At 37.7% G+C, this 23914-nt stretch overlaps 1 protein-coding gene across 1 annotated transcript; it reads left to right on the top strand.

Moving 5' to 3' along the window:
* Positions 1-5758: 5758 nt before the first annotated feature.
* On the top strand, positions 5759-10822 carry LOC104114407 (WAT1-related protein At4g08300). The gene is made up of 7 exons (XM_033660826.2): positions 5759-6044; positions 6444-6506; positions 8309-8425; positions 9231-9468; positions 9598-9756; positions 10101-10252; positions 10361-10822. Exons 1-7 carry the CDS (start codon positions 5833-5835, stop codon positions 10575-10577), a joined length of 1158 nt encoding a protein of 385 aa, XP_033516717.2. The 5' UTR covers positions 5759-5832; the 3' UTR covers positions 10578-10822.
* Positions 10823-23914: the final 13092 nt, after the last annotated feature.

Raw genomic sequence — 23914 nt, 5'->3', positions numbered from 1 at the left:
ATCTGAATTACAACCAAACATGTCACACACGTACAAAATGGAAAAATGAACCTATTCCAACTTCAGGAACTAAAATCTAAATGTGATATCACTAAAGTCAACTCCCGGTCAAACTTAGTAACTCTCCAAACCTTCAAATTGCCAACTTTCGACAAATAGCGCCAAAATACCCTAGGAACCTCCAAATTCAAAACAAAACATATCCTAAGTCCAAAATCACCATAAAAACCTATTGGAGCCATCAAAACACAAAACCAAGGTCGTTTACATAAAAATCAAATCTTGGTCAACTCTCATAACTTAAGCTTCCAACAAAGGAACTAAGTATTCTAATTTACTCCAAAACCTTCCTGAAACCAAACCAACCATTCTCGAGTCACAAAATAACAACTAAGAATATAAGAAGCATCAAATGGTAAAATGAAGCTCAAATACACAAACAACTATCGCGTCGTTACTCTTTACCTCCTACTCGTTCGGGAGTTCATCCGACGTTTCATGTTTTTATACTTTGAATGTATCATAAAGATAAGTCACATGTTTTGGACTTCATCACAATGTAGTTTGATGAGAATCTAGCATATGAAGATGAGCCGGTGGCCATTTTGGATAGACAGGTTCGGAAGCTCAAGTCTAAGGAGATCGCGCCAGTAGAGGTGCTCTAGAGAGGCCATCCGAGAGAGGAGGCTACTTGGGAGACCGATTCAGATATGCAGAGTAGATATTCATATCTTGTTAGCACTTCGGGTACATTGCTAAACTCGTTCGATGATAAACGTTTGTTTAAGAGGTGAAGAATGTAAGTTTGTTTTGTGTATTTGAACCCGCCCACCTAATTGATTTTTTCTGTACGTGTATTTTTGTTTTGTGACTTGCGGAGGTGGGTATTTTGATTTTCATAGGTTTTAGGGGTGAATTAGAACACTTCGTTTAATTTTAAAGCCTTAAGTTAAAAGAGTTTACCAAGATTTAATTTGTGTAAACGACCTCAGATTGGTGCTTAGATGGTTTCAATAGGTTTGTATGGTGATTTTGGACTTAGGTGGATATTCAGATTTGGACTTAGGTGGATATTCAGATTAAAGTTGGCAATTTGAAGAATTGAAGAGTTCTTAAGTTTGACCGATAGTTGACTTTGATGATATCGGGATTGAATATTATTCTGGAACTTGGAACATGTTTATGTTTTTGTATGGAGCTTGTGTGCAAAATTTGATTGCGATCCGGATTGGTTAGGCTTCAATCGGATGCTTGGTTGAAAGTTTAAAAGTTCTTAAACTTAAGAGAAGAGCAACTGAGGTATGATCCTTGATTCGTAGATGTGATAATCTCATATGTTTTAGGAAACTTTGGATAGGTTCATGTAGTATTTATGGACTTGTTGGTATGATTGGACAGGGGCCCAGGTTGCTCGGGTGAGTTTCAGACCACCCAGAGCATGTTTGGAGCCGGCTGATGTGCTGGTGTTTGGTGTTCATCGCGTTTGCGAGGTCAGTCTCGCATTCACAATGAAAGAGTTGGGCTGGAGGTCACTTTTTCTTCGTGTTCATGCTTGGTGAGTCGCATTCGTGAAGGCTAGTAGCAGTGATACTTCGTGTTCGTGTTGGGAGGATCACGTTCGCAAAGAGGGAGTTGGGAGCTGGGAGCTTAGCCTTGCATTTGCGAATGCATGGTCGCGTTCGTGGAGAAGGCTGGCAGCTAAGGCATCGCATTTGCGGGTGTTATGTCGTGTTCGCATAGGTTGGTCCAGCAGTGCATCGCGATCGCAAGGGGTCTTGTAGGAATTATGGCAGAAGCATTTTTGTGCTTCGCGAATGTGAGGCATGGACTATATTCGCAAAGAGTACCCCTGGGTAGACTATTTTAAGTTATTATTTCGGGAATTTAGCCTATTCTCTCATATTTTGAACTCTTGACTTGGAAAGAGGCGATTTTGCTCGGAGATTTTCATACAAGACTAATGAGTAAGTGATTTTTAATTATTTTAGGTATTATTTAAGAATCTAAGAGAGTGAAAATTGAGGTTTTGAGCAATGATTTAGACTTAAATTAGGAAAATAAACACATATTTGGACTCGTGGGGTTATAGGTAAACAGGATCGACCATATAGGCTTGGAGTTGATTTTGTTGACTTTTTGAGAATTGTTTAAAGATTGAAGTTTTACTGTTTGGAATTGATTCCTATGATGTTATTTAATATTATTAAGTATTATTTGCCTAGATTCGAGCCGGTTGAAGGTGATTTCTTAAGGAAAGACAATTTTGGAAGGTTGAATTTGGCTTGTTAAGGTAAGTATATTGCCTAATCTTGTTGTGAGGGAATAACCCTTAGGATTTGACCTTATTTGTCTAATTGGAATGTATGGGAAGCGACGTATATGCAAAGTGATGAGCATATAAGCGGGTGCTATATATGATTCATGACCCGATTAGACTTTAGGCTTCTATTATGCCTTTTTTGGATTGTGCGCTTTTTATGATTCATGTTTAATAATTTGTATGACTACGTGAGTTTATCCTTTCATGCTAGTGATTATGTTTAGGATTATTGTCTCTTAATTGGACAAGATTAGCTATTTGTGAAATTGTTGCTATAACTGATTTAGCCGTAGTCATACTTAACATCTTAAGCACACATACGCACTTCATATATTATGTCATTGTGCAGCTTATTGATTAATTGTGAGCAAATGTCTCTTTCATGATGCAAAAATATTTTGTATTGTTATGATTATGGAACATATGGGTATATTGAGAGGATTGATTTGGAATTGGTACAAGGTCTCTTCTGTGCGGTTGTTGTGGTATTGTTATTTTTGTGGCATGATGTCTTTGTCATGCAATTATAATAATATTGTTACTATTTTTTGCACGAGTATAATATCGTGCAGTGTGTGAATTTGGATTCATCCCCCTTGGGTCGCGCTCTCATATTTCTCTCTTGATGGCGTATACGCTGATTGTGATAAATTGACAGACATTGGTTGTTTCTGATATAGAGTTTGATGTTGGTGCGTTTTGAGCATAAAGGTGGAAGCTTTGACCATGCAAGTGAATCCTTTATGCCTTGGTATGCATTCTATATGCTTCTGTGTTGAATTCTAACATGTTGCTCGATGCCTTTTTTATATGTTGATGAGTTATTAGTCAAGATTGAATTGTCCATGTTGAGTTGATATCTCTTGATATGGTATTTAATGATATTGCATTTGTTGTTATATTCTTGTTGCAAATTATTATAAACTTGCACATGTTTGTTTGATTAGTGACTATCACGTGACTTGAGCCTCGTCATTACGTCACCGAAATTCTCCTTGATACTTACTGAGTACATGTTATCACGTACTCATACTACGCTTTTACACATTTTGTGCAAATCCGGACATTGGCAGTAGCAGACTTCAGGAGTGAGGCTCATAGCTGACAGAGAGGATTCAAGGTAGTGCTGCATGATCGTCGCAAACCCTTGGAGTCCCCTTCCCCTATCTTTCAGACAGTATTGTACTATTGAGATATTTTCTTGTATTCAGTTTTACAGCTCATAACTATGTCCTACCTAGTTTTGGGAGATTTGATGTTGTGGTTTCTACATATATTATCTGTTGTTGAAGATTTATTCCGCTATTTAGTCATATTATATCATGTTTTAATAGATTAGATCTATTTTGCATATTGGCTTACCTAGTATTGGAGACTAGGTGCCATCACGACCTTTCGTGGAATTTTGGGTCATGACAGCATGAGAAACTTCCTTTTCATAAAGTGATTATCAAGTTTGGAAAACATATGATTTCTAGATGTAACTGCTGCTCAAGCCCTAAAAATGAAACCATGCAATATGTTTATATGAAAGGTAATGCAGCTGATATATGGAAACTTATTGGTTCTCCGTTGGGAATAAAATATCAGCAAAGCCTTACTAGATACATGTTTAATACTCGGTGGCAAGTGAAGTCTCTTAATACTATTCATAAGCTGGCCGGTACAACAAGTCTATTGGCATAAATCAAACGTAGGTTCATTTTGAATTGAAGTTTTACTAATGTAATGAAAAGGCTGGAATAGTGGAATGGGTGAAGTGCTTAGAAATGGCAATAAAGATCTCATCATGGCCTTTTCCTTTCCAATTCAATAGAGCAGTAACTCAATAACAACTTTGCAAAAAAGGCCCATGCAGCCTGGTTTGGAGGAAACTAATGTATTCAAAATGGACAGAAATTTCACCATTGAACTAGATTCTCTGATTGTTATCAATATGCTAAAGGACAACAAATACAAGATGAATAAGATAATTGAAGCAACTTCACATGCCAATGTTAATATAATCCGAACGCCCTACAACCGAGTTGTATATGTTGTACAGTCTTTATTTACTGTACCAGAATCGAGACTGTACAGTCTTACTGAAAACCTCATTGCATACAATGTTGAGTAGTTTGATAGGATGTACAGGGCGGATCTAATGCATTGGTTACGAGTTAACATATACCCAGTAGTTTTTGTATAGATTTTGTATTTATATTAAGAAATTCAGTAAATATGCATAAATAATTAATTGTAAACTCAATTATCATTATATATTAACTTGATGTTATTGTAGGAATTCATAAACTGCAAATCCTAGATCCGCCTCTAAGAATTTACGGAAAGTATATTTTGAGTTTTAGCTTATTAAGAATAAATTGAGAACATAGAGTCAAATGTTGATTCATATCTTGTGGTCAGTCATTGTGATGCGTTGACCTTGTCACGAGATAACTGTGATTAAACAATTTCGATAAGTTGATCGATGCATTAAATGCATGTTAACAACCCTTTAGGTCTGTGGCATATTAATATCATCATACTTGTTAAACTAACTAGGGTTTAGAGATTTCATATCAAAGGATCGCCTAAACAAATCGATCGATGCTTTCTGCTATTGTTTTTGTTTTTCCGTTTCCAGGTAGTAACTAATTTGTACATATTTAATATCAATAGGCTCTCAACTTTAAAATTAAAGAAAGGCAATTGGGTTGTCATTTTCTTGTACTTTATGATACAAAGTGATATGAGTAAGTTATCATAAACCTAAAGCAAAGAAGAACCACTTGTATATCAACGTACATGGAATTCAATACAAATGTGCATGTAATTCATTTAAAAAAATATGTCACTAGTACTTGTACTAGTCCTAGTCCTCGATAATAGCTAGTTTTTGATGATCTCTTCCTTTAAGTTAAAGATCGAAGATGGGGGAGGCAATACTAATCAACTGCAACATAATCAATCGAGCCATTTTCAAGAAAAGTGTCCACTCATTACCCACTTTCTCTCAAAGACCACATATCTTTTACACCTACATCATCTTCCACTAAACCTAGCAGCATTTGGTGGTCAATGGTTCAAACTCCACCTCCATAAAATAAAAAATAAAAAAAAAAAAATAAAAAAGAGTTTTTTCTTTTTCCAAGAAAAGATTTTACGTAGAGAAAAAGAAAACCCTCTCTTATTTCTCTCTCTTTAATTATTAAGTTCATGACAGCAAAGATTCTTGTTGCTTGAAGAATGGGTACTACATTGCATATACATAACATAATTTGTTTAAAATGGATAAGGGGAATCTGAGAGAGGAAGTGAGAAACAAGAGTTAGTGCAACCATGAATAAGCTAGACTGTTTTTTGGTTTTCCAGATCTAATTTAATTAAACTCTTATTATTAATATTCTTGGTATAGCTTTTTACCTTTTGTTTTGTGTATAAAAGGGCACACTTCCTATATTTTGCATACCCCATCCTAAAACTAACCCCTTCATTCTTTGTGTGTAGAAAGAAGAGAAGGAGATCTAGAAATGGCAGACCAAATGTTTAGTGGGGCATTTGGCTCATTCCTCAACAAAGTGAAGCCTTACTTGGCTATGGTTTCCTTGCAGTTTGGTTACGCAGGGATGTATATTGTTACAATGATGTGCTTCAAAAGGGGAATGAGTCACTGGATTCTTGTTGTCTATCGCCATGCATTTGCCACCGTTGCTGTTGCACCCTTTGCCATTGTTCTTGAAAGGTAAAATTTCTATCCTATTTCTTTTTTCCTCGTAGTTCCTTACTCGGTAGAAACCTCTCTTATTCGGTCACCAAGAAATCGGACGATTTTCCCCCCTTTCATTTCCTCTGGAAGTGCATATATGATCACTTCATATGACCTTGTTTGAATCTCATTTATATTCATTAATGAAGTGTGTGAACCATCTCTTTTAAAAGTTTAAGTTCTACGCATGCAGGATCTTTGTCTGTTTTTTGCCATGATATCATATTCAAATTTTTGATAATTTAATATAAAATCTTAAGTCATAAATTTTGACGTTTTCCATCTTGCTGAATAATCTGAATCGCACAATAGAATATAAGTTGCCTACAAGTATCTTACAGAATATTTTTCTTTTTGCTTTGTTTTGTTTTGCAGGAAAATAAGGCCAAAGATGACACTCAGGGTCTTTATTAAAATATTGGCTCTTGGTTTTCTAGAGTATGTAATTCTTTTACACACTTTTATATTCTACTCAATTTACATGTGAACAAATTACTATAAATATATACTCCAAAATGTTTGTTCTCTCATAAAATTTAGTTGTCTATTCGGTCATCCAAACGCATGAGATTCTGATGTTTCTTTTTTCTTATTTATCTTTTACTTCATTTAATATTTTTTCTTTTTCTGTTTTAGCCTTCATACATCATGTATCAAAACTGAATGCAGAAACATTATAAGTTGTCCGACGTTTTCCTACAAGGTTACTCTTGCATGAAAGGGATTATATACGACAGTTAAATGTCAGATGTTCACTATTTTTCTTTTTGTCAACTATTAAAGCATTTGGAAGGCAACTAAAAGGTTTAGTGAAAATCCTAACTTTAAAATATACTAATTTAGCATCTCTATATTGAGCTCCTACTCAATTATCTATATATATTTTCACCTGAATTCTTTCTAACAAACGCAAGATTTAACAATCTATGAGATATTTTCCATGTGCCGAAAGATTCTCAATTTCTTTCTTTCTTTTTTTATTTCCTTTGAAACGCTTTAAGAGTAATAGTAAAGAACGTTTAGTTAAGGATACTACTACAGATAGTAGCAAAACTTTTATAGCCTCACATTCAGTAGCGTTGACAAGATTTTCGCTAAGGGGTTCAAAAAAGAAAAATATGACGGAGGCAGGATTTTCGCTAAGGGTTCAAAAAGAAAAAAGTTAAATAATTACCGCTCTATCGGTGGTGGAGGCACATTTCGGAATTGAACCAATAACCTAACAAAGATTTTGAACCCCCTTACCACTAAACTATGTCTTGGGTTGTGTCAAGAAGATTCAAAATAATATATATATATATATATATATATATATATGAGAGAGAGGTACAAACCCATTTATTTTATATATACAGTGTAATTTTCTGACAAAGAGAATTCGGGTGAACCCCTTCCGCCCCTAAATCCGCCCCAGCTCACATTAACCTAAACCCTAACCTATGTTCCTAAACTAAAAAGCTCCTTCTTCTCTATTCCTGCTGGGTTTTCTACTTTAAATTAATTCTTTACCCACACCACCCACATACCACTCTCTCCCCTTCATCTCCTACATTGGCTAGAGCCCATATTGTCTTACATGCTTTATGCCAAGAGAAAAGATGCACTTAATCAATTAATTAATGATCACATCCAACTGAATAAATTAAATACACACTTGCAAAGTACCTTTCTAAAAGTCTGTTGTTTTTATGGTTTTTAGAGAGGTACGTTTCTTATTAAAATTTTAATATGTTTGGATGATAGTGTTTCCACAGTTTTCATTCATCTTCTGAGGTTAGCTTTAATTAGTTGTAGGAAAACAATAAGCAACTTCCTATATTAGAAATATCACTAATCATATTATTCTTTGACGTTAAACCTGACAAATAAATCCAATGAAGAACATCAAAAAGTCCTCATTCCAAATTAGAAAGCAAATTCATTAGTTCTATCTGTTTAATTTATTTGAAAAGTTTAAGCTACTAGAGATACAAAAATGTTTAAAAATAATTAAGTGAGTGCAGTGTTGTAGATTCTATTTGAGGAATCGACACATTGATCAAGAATAAGGCATCTATATTATTACTATCAAAATATCAGAGCATACAATGATTCCGAAGAGATATCATTTCACGGAATATATTTTAAAAAGTTTAGACATTTTTTTTACAATTAAATCGGAAGGCTTTTAATCCTTATATATGTTTGATGATATATAACTGTTGTTCTAAACGAAAGCTTTTAAATATATGGAATTTCAGGCCAGTTATTGATCAGAACTTGTACTATGTGGGACTGAAGAGCACAACTGCAACCTATGCATCAGCCTTTGTCAATCTTCTCCCTGCCGTCACCTTTATTCTTGCGGTTATTTTCAGGTACTCATCATTTTCCTTTTTTCCTAATTTAATTTGTAAAAATAGTACTTTTTACTCCATTAAAATCAAGAAAATACCAAAAAAAGAGTATATAAAATGACATGGTGGATTTTGACACCTTTCTTTATCCCATAAAATATACTCCTTCAAAAAGATTGGTATTATTTCCTTATTAGTCTGTTCAAAAAGATTGGCACCTTTCAATATTTCCTTAATAAGAAGCATTTATAGCCACACAAATGTTATGACGGGTTTCAGATCACAAGTTTCAAAAGTTTTACAGTAACACAAATGTTATGACTTATTTGAAACCACATATCTCAAAAATCTTACCTTAAGATAATCTTTTTTTTAAAAGAGAGTAGACTACTAGTTCATTACACAAGTAATAAATTACAAAAGTATGATCTCACCTAAACAAAGTTGCTGACTTGCTTCCCACTTGGAAAGCAGTGATCTCAAAAAAGTTAGTGGTTGCTCCTGTAATATTGACATATAAGTTAAACTCCATATTATTACTTCGTATTTGTCACTGTGCTAGCTATTATTAGTGGTTGAGATATAATTTTCACCAAAAGAATTTGAAAAATAAAAAAGCAAATAGCAAAACAGCTAAAGTAATTCATCATCTAATAAATGCAATTTTCTAGAAGAAGGGGATCCCCATAGCTCCACCTATAGCTACTATAGAACAAAATAATGTCAAAAAATGAAAAATCATATAATAGAAAAGAAATAAAAACTCATGAACATAATTTCTTCCTCTTTTTATTTAACATAATCTTTTCTGGTTCTTTATGACTAGAATTGAGAAAGTAAACCTGAAGAAGAAATCAAGTATGGCAAAGGTGATAGGAACAGCAATAACAGTGGTGGGAGCAATGGTGATGACACTTTACAAAGGTCCAATGTTCAACCTGGTCCCACACTCTCGCGGCGGCAGCCACCCTGCAGCCGCCGCGGCCACCCCCGAGAACTGGGTCGCCGGGACCATTGAGCTCATCTCTTGCATTGTTGGTTGGTCCGGTTTCTTTATTGTTCAAGTAAGTTAGTACTATTTTCTATTTTCGAAATTAGAAAAAAAAATGAATATTTTACTCATTTAAATAGTGATATATTTTATTACAATTATGTATTGATATAATTGAGCAATTTTGCATATGTATACATAGTCGATGACATTGAAGGAGTACCCAGCAGAGCTATCTCTGGCAGCATGGGTATGTGTGATGGGCATAGTGGAAGGTGGAATTGTTGCTCTTATAATGGAACGTGATTGGAATGCATGGAAAATTGGCTTCGACGCTAGGCTCCTTGCTGCTGCTTATTCTGTAAGTTTTTCCTTAATGTGAAACGTACAATTCTCGTATTTAGTCTCTCCATTCACTTTTACTTATCCACTATTGACTTTGCACACCCGTTAAGAAATAATAAATAAAGTGCATAATTTACCATGATACTCATATTAATTGGTGTATAATCTTAATGAATTTGAAATGAGTAATTAATGGTAAGGGCAAAATAGAAAAAATGAATTATTTTTCTCTTGATATGCGAAAGTGGACAAGTAAAAAAAATCTATTTTTAGAATAGTAGATAAGTAAAAGTAAACGGAGGAAGCATTATTTTGCTACTATTAGCCACTGATTAGAGCAAATAATTTGTGTTTGGTCAGGGAATTGTTTGCTCGGGAATTGCATATTACGTGCAAAGTATAGTTAATAAAGTTAAAGGCCCAGTGTTCGTGACAGCCTTTAGCCCGTTGAGTATGGTCATTACTTCTGTTCTTGCTGCTATTATCTTGGCTGAGTCAGTCCACCTTGGAAGGTAATTAACAACGAAGTTTTTAAATTTAAAGGACAAAAAAGAAGTGTTGCTACTTTGTCAATTTAATTAATCTAATAATTTCCTGATTCTTTTTGACAAAAATTTCAGTTGCATTGGAGCAATTATTATAGTCATGGGACTTTACTCTGTGGTGTGGGGAAAGAGTAAGGAGGGGAAAGGAAATGAGACAGGAAAAGACCAAGAATTACCAGTTGTGGACATCAAAGAAAGGTCAACCATAGTTGACGATATTAGTGATGATGTTACGACTGTGAAATCAAAGGTTCCAGCCGAGAAGAAGGCTTCAATCTTGCAAGAGCTCTAGCATCCAAAAATGAAGCTGTCTTTGCAATTTTAATTTTTGACTTGTTGCAATGTTTAAATTTCTAAGTGTTGCTTTGAAACAATGCACTAATGTTGTCAATCGTTCTTGATCAAAAAAATGTGTAATCTACTTTTTTTTGTGTAAAAGTCAAGGAGTGGTCTCTCCATTTGGGAATGAAAAACGAAAATGTTCTAATTTGCCCTTAAAATTAAATGGGTAGTAAAAGCTTCGCGTTCAGCATTTTATTCTTGATTTTTGTCACTTGTTTCTGGTTTAATTTTTTTCTTTGACACGCTTGCTTTCATCAATATCTTATAGTATAAAACTCTAGACACATTCTTTTGAGTGAATTTAACCGGAAGAACAGACAATCCTTTCAGGTAGCCTCTCAAATATAAATCTGACAATATGCCATATTGCCATAATTTGAGTATGTGTATAAAGATCGAACGTTCGTGTTTGTTTAACCCTAAAAATAGTTTTTATGGTCAAAATAATTTTTTTTATATTTTAGGGTTCCAAGAACCGATTTGACTTATTTTCAAATATAAATAATATGAAAATAAATAATAACTGAACAAAATAATAAAGAGATAAAAAGAAAGAGAAATCTTATTGATATGAGTAGCTCTTCCTCCATGTAAGCAAAATACTAAATTGGCAGAAATAGAACAACGAGATTGAACACTGTAATTGCAAGAATAAGTGAAAAAATTTCAGATGGGATACAATGTAGGGAATTGTGATTTAAAGAGTAATCCTACTCGTAACTGTCTAGTTCATATCATATATGCCCGTTACAATCATTAGTGCATTTATTGTATGTTACATGATTGATTCGGTAACGACCCGACCAGTCGTTTTGAGCTTTAGCATTCCGTTCTGTAGTTTGAGACCTTGAGTAGTTTCATATAATGTATAATGACTTGCGTGTATGGTCAGTTTTGGTTTTCGAATGGTTCGGGATTGACCAAGTTTGAATTTTATGTATTTGACCTTGGATAATAGTTTTGATAGATTCGTTAGGTTCGGATGGTAATTTTGGACTTGGGCGTATGCCTGAATTTACATTTGGATGTTTCTAGAAGGTTTTGGCTCTAATTGTCGAAAAATGGCAATTTAAAGGTTTAGAAAGTTCATAGATTTTTTGAAGGTTTTAAAAGTTGATGTCGTGCTATAATTTCATATATTTTGACGTTATTTACCCTACTTGCTTGTTGTTTGGATGCTAATTTGTGCGACAATTGAGCTTATTAGAGTTTATTTCACGTGTAGGAATGCTTGGAAGTGAATTAGAGAAAAGTTGCACGCAATGGTACCTCAGAGCCTCAAAATGGAGCAATAAAAGAAGACATGCAAGGCAATGAAAAGTCATGGCCATAGACAGTGCAAGGCATTGTCTAGGGCAGTGTCATTGGCGTCCCAGACAGTGCCTCACGCAGAAACATTGGTGCCCCAAACAGTGCCTCGCGCAGAAACATTGGTGCCTCTGATAGTGCCTCGCGCTGACGCTGCTATCCGAGCCAATTTTATTTCCTCACTATTTTTGGACACGTAGACTTCGGCCCCAACCCTATAAATACCTCTTAAAGTTAGTTTTTCTAGGGAGAGGACACTATTGGAGAGGCAAAAGGCTACGGAACACTTGGAAGAACCGAATCACAAGAGTTTTCTCTTATGTTCTTCCTTAATCTGTATTTTAATGCTTTCAATTATTATCATGATTGTTAGTATGGTTATGAGTAGCTAAACTTTCTCATCTAGGGTTTGATGGAACCTATTGAATGATGAATTCTTATTACGTTTTAATATAATTTTGCCTTTGAATATCCCTACTTGTTCAACTACGTGTTTATTGTCGTTGATTGAATGGCCATCAATTGAATGTGCCTATTTATTATGTATTGCTTGAGAAAGAGTGCATATTTAGGTTTTTGTCGAACCACATCACTCCCAAGGTATATGAGAGATCAATACGACGGGTTTAAAAGCGAGATTAGAGATAACAATGCTTTGACGTGATCACAGCGAGCGGTAAAAAAGTGCGAGCTAGCGTAATTCAAGAGAATATGACTAGTAAATTATTGTAGTTGCTCGAGAGAGAATTACGATAAGTCGAGTGCTCTTGATCAGTAGAGAATACTTAGGCGACATTGTAGGAGACGTAGCGGGAACGATTCCGACAATTGAAAAAATCATAACTCTAGATTTTTTCAATTTTGTCTCCAACCCTTAGTATCCATATTTATTAATTTACTACTTTAATTTGTTAGCTAATTAGTTAGACAAAAGAATATTAATATTTATAACTTTAAAATTATCCGAGTTTGTCTTTTTAGTGATATTGAACAGTTATAGTAAAACCTTAGTTCTCTGTGGGATTCGACTCCGGACTTTTAAACCAGATTATATTGGCAGCGACCGCTTATCCTTTTTAGGAATAGAGTTGGGCGTGACTAAATTTTGGCGTCGTTGCCGGGGAACTAACGGTGTAGTTTTAGCTGTACATATTGTTAAGTTTCATGTTTGAACTTTTATTTTGTTTTGTTTTATTTTATTTTTTCTTAATTTTATTTTATTTTACTTATTGATTTGAGAAACATGACATCTTAGAATTATGGAAGTTTAGGTGTTAGTAATTGATCACGTCCAAAGCACACCTCAAAAGAGGTATAAAACGGTCGTATGCAATAATAGAAACCCAAATAAGAGTCGAGGTCGAATCCACAAGGAGCTAAGATGGGAGTTAGGGATATATATTTCAATTTGAGCAATTGGTTTATCTGGATTACACTTCCACAACAAGGATTTTTTTTGTATTTCAAATGTACACTAATGATTGCAAAATAAATAAAGAAGACTTGAGATAATTATTTTTAAGATTTTTCTAAATAGATAAAAAGCCTAGGGCTGTGACCATGACCTAGGTATTTACCTAATGGGATAAAGATTTTAATGCTTGTTTTGTCGACTAGGGTGTATTATAGCTCTCAACTCTAAATTATCCACTCACTACCTCTCGGTCAGATAGTGGTTTGGCCCAATTTGGCTTTCTCCAGACCAAATAGGTATCACCTGAAACAGTTGATAAAAGCTCAAATCGGGTTATTACTATCTCTAGGTTGAACTATTTAATTGGGTTAATCAATCTCTCAATTGACCCAATTCCTTGTTAGCCTAGTTATCCTAGACTAGGTCCCTTTTCTCAAGTAGAGACTAAGTAAAATAGGCATGAATCAATATTTGCAACCATTAATTCTAAAATTGAAGTATGAACTAAGCTAAATAATCAACATCCAATCCTAAACAAGCATAAAATTAATCACCCATAAGGTATACACACTAGGGTTGGGTCATAACCCTAGTAAAACTCTAGCTACTCATTATAGATTTTGAAGAAAATAAAGATGAAAAGATAATTAAACTCATAATGGAAGATTAAAATGATGAAATCTAATATTATAATACTCAAATGAGCTAAAACTTTCTAAAATAGCAAAGAAAAATGGCTACAATAGCTTTCTATGTTCAAAACTTAACCTAATTTTGTGAAACTCGTCTATTTATACAAGGCTAAAAATCTTAGACAAAAATGCCCCTCGGAAGGTTCTGCGGCCACACAATTCCATGTGCGGTCTGCAGATTTCTTCATCTGGCAGGAACTGGAGTTTTGCGGCCACACATTTCTGAACTGCGGCCACGAGGCATTCTTTTGCGGCCGTACATTTCTGGACTACGGACGCAAGGTAACACATCAGTGGTCTGCACACTTAGGACTGCGGCTGCAAATCACTCTTCTGCGGCCGCACAAATCTTGTGCGGTCCGCAATTCATAGAAGCTCCTGGACTTGGTCTTTTTGCATACTCTCTGAACTTTGACTCTTAGCCCAGCTTTGCGGCTGCACAATTCATGTGCGGACTGCACTTTGTGCAAATGTCTGCTAGGTTTTTCCTCTTCATTTGCGGCCGCAGATGGAATTATGCGATCCGTAATTTCTTCTGTGGGCCGCACATTTGTGCTTTTGTGACCTTGATTGCCTTGTGCTTCGGATTACTCCTTTTTGAGTCGGATTTCATCTCGGGAGACCAACTTCCAGCATTCCTGCAATTTTGAACAATTTCATTAGTTTCGAAACACAATTCAATGCTTTTATACTAAAATAAAAGTTAAAAGGCGCTAATAAACCGTCAAAAACCCCGCTTATCAACTCTCCCAAACTTAAGTCTTTGCTTGTCCTCAAGCAAATAAATTAGTTCCCACCTCCAAAAGTTAAGGATGATTTCAGCGAGTCAGAGGTAAGCCATCCACATATCAGTTGGGACTAATAATTATCCACACTATTCATGTATTATCAACAAGGCGACAAGCTAAACATTCATGCGCATATAGTTCTAATGTGACATTTGAGCTTCAAGAATTGACTTTACTCATCAAGGACTCTTGCTCTATCATGTAGCTCATGGTGGACTCCAAACTCTTCCTCCTCTACTTTCCATTTTCCTGGCTCACTTAAGAAATTTAGCACTCAATCCAAAGATTTATGAAAGGTTCACTTATCTCTCTCAAGAGAATGTCGCAAGTACGGCTTCAAGTACCATAGGCTTGCCCCTCATGTAGGTTGCCACCAATGTAAGCTCACTCGGCTTGAAATCAAGTAGGAATTCTTTCGAATGAAGGCTTTTGGATTAGGGTTGGATACAGTATGGGTGAGTGGTTACACCTTTCCTTAAGCACTCCATTTTTTTCATTTCTCGGCTCACACTTTGCCAATTCTTTGAGGCACTTTCTTTTCCTTGGGGGGACTAGAGAGACTTAACATCACCATTTCTTTATCATTACATTCATTTTCTCTCTCTTTGATTTCTCCATGTTTGGGATCATTACCTCTCTTTGAATCCCTTCAGCTCTTCCACTTATTCATTTTTTGCATTTTTCTTTTTGTTCTTTTCTTTTCTTGCCTTTCCTTCTCATCATTTCTTTTCTCTTTTTGTGCCTTGATACCTTTTTCAAGTTCCTCGTCTCTCCCCCAAACTTATGTTTTTAGCCATTTGTTTCTCAAAAGTGTTAAGAAAAGCTCGGGTGCCAAGAGAGGGTCACGACAAAATGGGTAAAGGCTTGTAACATGGTTATCAAATGAAAAAGGATCGAGGCTCAAAGGGGTTGACTAGGGATAGCATCATTGGTAGGCAATAGAAAACTGAAACGGGACACGGAAAGCCTACAATCACTTCTCAAGCCAAGCGAAACTTAAGATTTCACCTTAAAATACATCCGGGGCAAGTTCTAGACCTTTCGCACGGGTACTTGGACTAGCAACAAAGCATCTCACCCCCCACGCAACTAGATTGTTAAAGAGGATAGAGTCGAGGGCCCACAACGATCACATTCAAGATTGAAAATCACTATGGTTCAATTAAACTATTCGATAGTTGTCAAAGTCAATGCAAGAGTCACAAAGTCACTAACTAGAGCTATTTCTTTCAAAAACCTTGGTACCAGTTGAAGCATGTTTGACTCTCCGAGCATGACCTAATTAGGTCTTTTTATTCATTACTACTACTATTATTACCTAAACACCAAAAACGGACTCATTCCCTTAAGAAGGTTGTCATGCCATCCATCGTTGGGAAGAGTCATCCGGTTCACACAATAACTACCTTTGGAAAGAACCGTGGCATTAAGAAAACTAAAGGCTTATTATCTACTAGAATATAAAAAGAAGCTATTAATCAAACAAAGAATCTACTAACTAAAACTAAGAATTAACAAAGGAACAAAAATAAAGAAGCTAATAAACAAAAAATACTGAATATACATAATGAGAGAAAAAAAGAGAATATATATAGAATAAGAAAGAAAAAGAAAATAATATCAAATTATTACAGGCCAAATGTTTCAGAATATACCAAATATGATCAATAAACTCTACCCCTCCGAATAAAGATAAGCATTGTCCCCAATACTTAACAAAATAAGAGTAAAAGAGAGGAAAGAGTGAAGAAAACTCCATATGGCTCCTTGGACATTTCTGTGTCCCCAGCAATGTCACCACCCTCAGTCTCATCCAACTGAATCTCATCATCCTCAAATCTGGGTGTGACTGGGTTGGTGAATATGTGACGCACTACCTCGGCAGTGTCGGCAGCAGAATCTGGCTCCTCAGACTGGCCAGCTGGTACCACCGGTGCTGATGGTGCTACAGGGTCTGGGCCTGAAGGGTGTGGGTCAATTAACAAGTCAAAAGGGATATCTCTGGCTGCAGCAAGCTTGGTCACCTGTCTCCGGAGCTTGTCTCATTACTTATTACTGGCCTAGGACTTAATAGAGGCAACTAAGACTACCCGAGGAATCGGCAAGTGAGTCTCCTTTTGACTCGGGTCCAGTCTACTGCAGACAAATGATTTCCACCCTTTTGCTTCGAAGCTTAGTGTGCTTTAGTGGATAGGAACCCTAGTGGCGATCCATGGTGGTGGTGGTCTTGGTGCAACTAGAATCTCCGATAACCAAGGACGAACTGCATCCCCAAGTGCACACTTTTCCAGGTATTCTTTTGGCTCGATATCATCAATGCCCAAGTATGTGTTCAGTGTGTGCTGATCAAATCACACTTTGAGGTTTCGCACTTTTGTCACCTTTGTCCCCTTTTCTGATATGCGCCACATTGGTGTAGAATTCCCGAACAAGGTATTCCTTGGCATCCACCACACTTTGGGTAAACTACATCCACCATTTGCGTTCTCTAAACTGCCTCAGCACGGTCGTGTTGTACCTCTCTAAATCTGTCAGCAAGAACTGTCACTCAAGTGTTAGCGACCTCGCCGGCCACCATGTGCGGAAACTAGTGAAAGCTGCTAGGCTAACGAATCGGTCCTCCCAAACCTCTTTCTTCTTTGTTATTTCAATCCCAGCAGTTGTGGCATCTCCCCCTCTACCATCATCAGGTATGTCCTGAATGGGTGTGTCTTGTGTCCTAGGGACTGGTGCTGCTGAAGGCTCAGAAGGCTGACTAGCACTTTTCGATCCCTCGGAAGTATTGTGGGATGAGGACGGCTCGTCCCTAAGTTGAAGTCTCCCTGGCAGCCTGGACTATACTGCCAGTTGTTCCTGAACAGAGGCTGAGGTGCCCTCTGATACGTCCCTAGACGGGGCGTATGAACTCGTCTCAAAGAGATCTGCACCTCTCACTTTCCTGACTATTGTCGTTTTACTGATTTTCTCTTGTTGGGCAATAGGTAAAGCTCTCTTGCCTCGTCCTCGAGAAGGTTCACCCCTCCCTTTAGAAGTGTCGCCTCTGCCTCTAGATCGAACCATTGTCTGTATCAAGCAAAGGTGGTTGTTACTTGCAATTCAATGTTCAGGCATACACAGGAGATATGCAAGAATACACCAGAAAACACAGTGATGCTCACAAACATAATATGCTTGCATGGTAAGAATTTGTGGTCCGCACAATTTTACTGCGGTCGTAGACGAGGCCTTGCAGACCGTACAATTTAGCTTTGCGGCCACAAAAGTGAAGTGTCATCCGAAAAATTTCACTTACGGCCGCATCTCAGAAACCCAAAATATGCCAACTCTCTGATGACAGAGAATTGGCTGATGTGCGGCCGCAATATGATTTCTGCGGTCCGCACAATTAGACCTGCAGCCACACATTTGAGTCACAAAATGTAGACTCTCTGATGATAGTGAAAAGGCTGTTCTGCGGCCCCAATGGGAACTCTGCAGTCCGCACAATTTTCTTGCGGCCGCAGACCTATTCTTTACTAAAGCTGCCCTAGAATCAACTTCTGCGGACCGCACAATTTCAGGTGCGGCCGCAGAATTCAAAACACTACGAATAGTCCAGTATTTCAATCTAGGGTTTGCAATTTTGTTTGTGCAAATTTTGGCATGGCAATAGCATAAAGGCATGAAAATACGTTGACCCAGTCCCCAATGAGCATGTATTAGTTAACCCACTACTGATTTACCCCCACATGAATGCACAATTGTGTTCTATTGACAAATGGCCTAAAAATAATTAAAAAGCTACAAATTAAACTAAAAAATTAAAAAATTCTAATAAGGAATTTTAAGCATACCAGATGTGAATGAGTGCAAGGGATGGGTGATCACAATTGTTGGGCGTGTGGGCGATGATTCACCAAGAAATGTCAATATAGTGCAAGTTTTGTGCTTAGAGAAGAAAAGGTGCAACAATTTCCCTGGCCCCTTATTTATACTAGTGATTTTCTAAGAGACAGAGGAGCGAGTGCGGCCGCACAATTTTAGTTGCGGTCCGCACTCTTTTACCTGGTGAGCTTAAGTTGATATCTTGTCTGCGGTCCGCAGAATTTTGCGTGCGGCCGCAGATTCCTTGTTGCGGCCACATATTTTCTGTTGGGCCCACAGATTGACCATTTTTCTGACAAACCCACTTAAGAGAGTTGGCATTTTAAATCCTCCATTTGTGTGGTCCGCAAGGTAATTATGCGGCCGCAGTGCTCCTTTGCTACAGCACTCCCAATTGTGCAGTCCGCACTTCTTTCACTACTTAGCCTCATTTTTGTCCACCATTCCTGTAAGTCACACTCAGCCCTGTAGCACACTCAAAACAAGTTAGCACAAAAATAACACCTAACTATAAAAGAAAAACAGACGAAAGGAAAAGAAACATGGGTTGCCTCCCAAGAAGCGTCTGATTTAACGTCGCGGCACGACATAGAATACCATCAATTGAAATGAATGACCGCCATGACGTGGCTATCTCTAACTTTTCCCAAATAGTGCTTCACTCGGTGACCATTGACTCGGAATACTTCATTGTTTTTGTTCTTCAAGTCCAATGCACCAAAAGGTATCATACCCACAATTTCAAAGGGACCACTCTATTTAGACGTTAGCTTTCCGGGAAACATTCTCAACCTTGAGTTGAACAACAATACGAGATCGCCCACCTTGAACTCTTTGTTCCAAATGTATTTTTCATGAAGATATTTCATCTTTTCTTTATACAAGGACGAACTTGTGTAGGCATGGTACCAGAATTTATCCAATTCATTCAAATATACAACCCTCAAGTTAGTGGCTACATCCCAATCAAGATTCAACTTCTTTAGAGCCCACATAGCCTTGTGCTCAAGTTCCACCGGAAGATGACTAGCTTTTCCGAACACCAACCGGTACGTCGACATTCCAATAGGTGTTTTGTAAGCCGTACGATAAGCCCATAATGCATCATCAAGCTTCTTGGACCAATCCGTCCGATTAGCATTCACTGTTTTGGATAAAATACTCTTTATCTCCCAGTTGGAGACTTCCACTTGACCACCAGCTTGTGGATGATAGGGAGTCATGACTTTATGAGTAACACCATACTTGCTAAGTAAAGTGTCGAAAGACTTGTTACAAAAATGTGACCCCCCATCGCTTATAATAGCCCGCGGAGTACCAAACCTTGTGAAAATATTCTTCTTCAAGAATGCCACCACACTTCTCGCTTCATTGTTGGGTAGAGAAATGAACTCCACCCATTTGGACACATAATCCACCGCGACCAAGATGTAGGTGTTTCCACAAGAACTCACAAAAGGACTCATGAAGTTAATACCCCATACATCGAAAATATCAATCTCCAAAATGGTGGTGAGGGGAATTTCATTTTTCTTTGAGATTCCACCGGCCCTTTGACATTCATCACATCTTTTCACTAAATCACTTGCATCCTTGTAAATAGTGTGCCAATAGAAACCGCAACTAAGTACTTTGGTTGTCGTTCTTGCTCCACCATGATGACCACCATATGGCGAAGAATGACAAGCCCCAAGAATTTTACTTTGCTCTTCTTCCGGTACACATCTTCTAATCACCCCATCAGTAAAAATCCGAAAAAGGTATGGTTCATTCCAATAATAATCTTGAAAATCCCGTTTGAGCTTCTTCCTTTGGTTTGAAGAGAACTCATCCGGAATGATACCACACACAAGAAAATTTGCTAGATCCGCGAACCATGGTACATCTTTCATTGAAATAGCCAAGAGTTGCTCATCGAGGAAGGAGTCATTGATTTCAAGGCCATCATGCGGCCTCCCCTCCTCCTCCAAACGAGACAAGTGGCCCGCCACTTGGTTTTCACTCCCTTTTCTATCTTGGATGTCAATATCAAACTCTTGCAACAACATCACCCATCTCATCAGCCGAGCTTTAGAATCTTTCTTGCTCATAAGATAATGAAGCGCCGCATGATCCGTGTGGATAATAACTTTTTCACCCATCAAGTATGGGAGGAACTTCTCAATTGCAAACACAATGGCAAGGAGCTCTTTCTCTGTAACGTTATAGTTGACTTGGGCACCATTCATGGTCGTACTAGTATAGTAGACCGGATGAAAAATCTTGTGATGTGTTGCCATAAAACAGCCCCAACCGCTATGTCACTTGCATCACACATGAGTTCAAAAGGGGCACTCCAATTTGGAGCGGTGATGATGCGAGTAGTTGTCAACTTGAACTTTAACAATTCAAAGGCTCTCATGCAATCATCATTGAAGTTAAACTTAGCATCTTTCTCAAGAAGCTTGCATAACGGTTTCACCACCTTAGAGAAATTTTTGATGAAATGCCGGTAAAACCCCGCGTGGCCTAAGAAACTCCGCACACCCTTCACCGAAGTTGGAGGTGGAAGTTTAGAAATCACATCAATCTTTGCCTTGTCAACTTCAATTCCATTATTTGATATTTTGTGTCTAAGGACAATGCCTTCCTCGACCATGAAATGACACTTCTCCCAATTGAACACCAAATTTATTTCTTCACATCTTGCCAACACTTTATCTAAATTTTCAAGACAATCATCAAAAGAATCCCTAACCACCGAGAAGTCATACATGAAAACTTCAAGGTAGTCCTCCACCATGTCCGTGAAGATAGCCATCATACACCTTTGAAAAGTCACCGGTGCATTGCACAAACCAAATGGCATCCGCTTGAAGGCGAAAGTACCATAGGGACATGTAAAGGTTGTTTTTTCTTGATCCTCCGGAGCAATAAGTATTTGGTTGTAGCCAGAATACCCATCGAGAAAGCAATAGAAAGCACGGCCGGCCAATCTATCAAGCATTTGTTCTAAGAAAAGAAGTAGGAAATGATCATTTCTTGTGACTTTGTTGAGCTTGCGATAGTCTATACACACTCTCCAACCGGTCACCGTTCTTGTAGGAATCAACTCATTCTTGTCATTAGTGACCACTGTCATGCCCCCCTTTTTCGGGATACATTGAATCGGAGAAGTCCACGAACTATCGGAAATGGGGTAAACAACCCCAGCATCCAACCACTTGATAATCTCCTTTTTTACAACTTCTTGCATAGCCTCATTAAGTCTCCTTTGATATTCAATAAATGGTTTGGCGCCTTCATCCAAGTTGATCTTATGCATGCAAAATGCGGGGCTTTTCCCCCGAATATCCGCCAATGTCCACCCAATAGCCTTCTTCCTCTTTTGGAGCACCGCTAATGTTGAATCTACCTGCACGTTAGTCAAACAAGAGGAAAGAATAACCGGTAAAGTAGAATAAGGGCCAAGAAATTCATACCGAAGATGTAGAGGCAATGGATTCAACTCCAAGGTAGGAGGCTCTTTAATGGAAGGTTTTGTAGGAGGAGTTGTCCTATTTTCAAGATCCAAAGATAGTTTCCGGGGTGCATAATTGTACGACCCCATTCCTTGCAAAGAGTTCACACATTCCATGAAGCCATCCATCTCGTCATCATCAAAGTTGAGCAAGACGGCCTCCAACATATCACCAACATTGATTGTGGCACTTGTATCATCAACAATAACATCGGTCACCAAGTCCACAAAAGAGCACACCTCGTTGCTATTTGGTTACCGCATGGACTTACACACATAGAATACCACTTTTTCATCACCCACACAGAAGGTGAGTTCTCCGTCTTCAACATCACAAAGAGCCTTCCCCGAAGCAAGGAAAGGTCTTCCAAGAATAATCGGTACCTCATAATCAACTTCACAATCTAGAATGACAAAATCCGCCGGAAGAATGAATTTATCAACATGAACCAAGACATCCTCAATCACTCTCAAAGGTCTCTTCATAGTACGATCGGCCATTTATAATCTCATAGAGGTGGGTCTTGGTTTCCTAATTCCCAAGGTCTTGAAAATCGAATAGGGCATCAAATTTATACTTGCCCCAAGATCACAAAGAGCTTTAGCAAACTCAGCACTTCCAATTGTACAAGGAATCGTGAAAGCACCCGGATCCTCCAACTTAAGAGCCACTGAGTGCACAATTGCACTCATTTGATGAGTGACCTTGATAGTTTCAAAATTCATTGACTGCTTCTTTGTCACGAGATCCTTCATAAACTTTGCATAACCGGGCATTTGTTCCAAAGCTTCAACTAATGGCATATTGATTGAGAGACTCTTCATCATTTGAATGAACTTTTTGAATTGATTCTCGCCATTTTTTTTGGCAAGCCTTTGAGGGTAAGGAGGTGGAGGCTTAGGCAATGGTGCCTTAACCTTTTGCACTACCGGCTCCGGTATGTCAATAATGTGATTCCTAGACAGGTTCACCTCCTCTTGAGTCTCTTCCACGCTATCATCAATATCAATCTGAACTTCATTATTTGATTGCATCATATTGTTCAGGAACTCTTCTTCTTGTACCACTTGCTCACCATCCACAAGTTGTTTTTGACTTGAAGTGGGTGCATTCCCACCTCTTCCACTTCTTGTAGTAACGGTCATGGCATGCCCCGTGTTGTTTCTACCCTTTGGGTTTACCACCGTGTCACATGGTAATGCCCCCTTAGGATGAGAATTTAGAACTTGAGAGATTTTCCCCATTTGAAATTCTAGGTTACGGATCTCTGTGTTGTGTGAAGCAAGTTGGGCATCCGAATCGGTAATATTTTCCATCGTTTGCTTGAACATGTTCTCAATATACCCCATCTCATTGTTTGAAGGACTAGGACCATGGGAAGGATAAGGAGGCGGGTTGCTCGATTGTTGATACATTGAGGGCCTTTGAAAACCCGACCCCTGATTTTCTTGATTGTTGTTCCATCCGCCTTGATTATTACCCCTCCCCCCCCCCTAAATTTCCTTAGTTATTGCTACTCCAATTTCCTTGATTATTGTTATTATGCCAATTTCCTTGATTGTTTCCACCACTCCAATTTCCTTGGTTGTTAGAATTCTAATTGCCTTGATTGTTTTGAGGTCGCCATTATTGTTGGTTTGGGCCTTGGAAGTTGTTTCGTTGCCCTTGAAAGTTGTTCACATATTGTACCTCATCTTCTTGTTCATTGTAAGAATCTTCTT

This window comes from Nicotiana tomentosiformis, chromosome 4, assembly GCF_000390325.3.
Source record: "Nicotiana tomentosiformis chromosome 4, ASM39032v3, whole genome shotgun sequence".
Lineage (NCBI taxonomy): Eukaryota > Viridiplantae > Streptophyta > Magnoliopsida > Solanales > Solanaceae > Nicotiana > Nicotiana tomentosiformis.
This window is presented reverse-complemented; position numbering and strand designations above follow the sequence as displayed.

Coding starts and splice junctions, on each gene's coding strand:
- LOC104114407 (XM_033660826.2), top strand. CDS start 5,833: ATGGCAGACCAAATGTTTAGTGGGGCATTTGGCTCATTCCTCAACAAA. Junction 6,045..6,443: donor TTTGCCATTGTTCTTGAAAG/GTAAAATTTCTA, acceptor TTTGTTTTGCAG/GAAAATAAGGCCAAAGATGA. Junction 10,253..10,360: donor GAGTCAGTCCACCTTGGAAG/GTAATTAACAAC, acceptor CAAAAATTTCAG/TTGCATTGGAGCAATTATTA.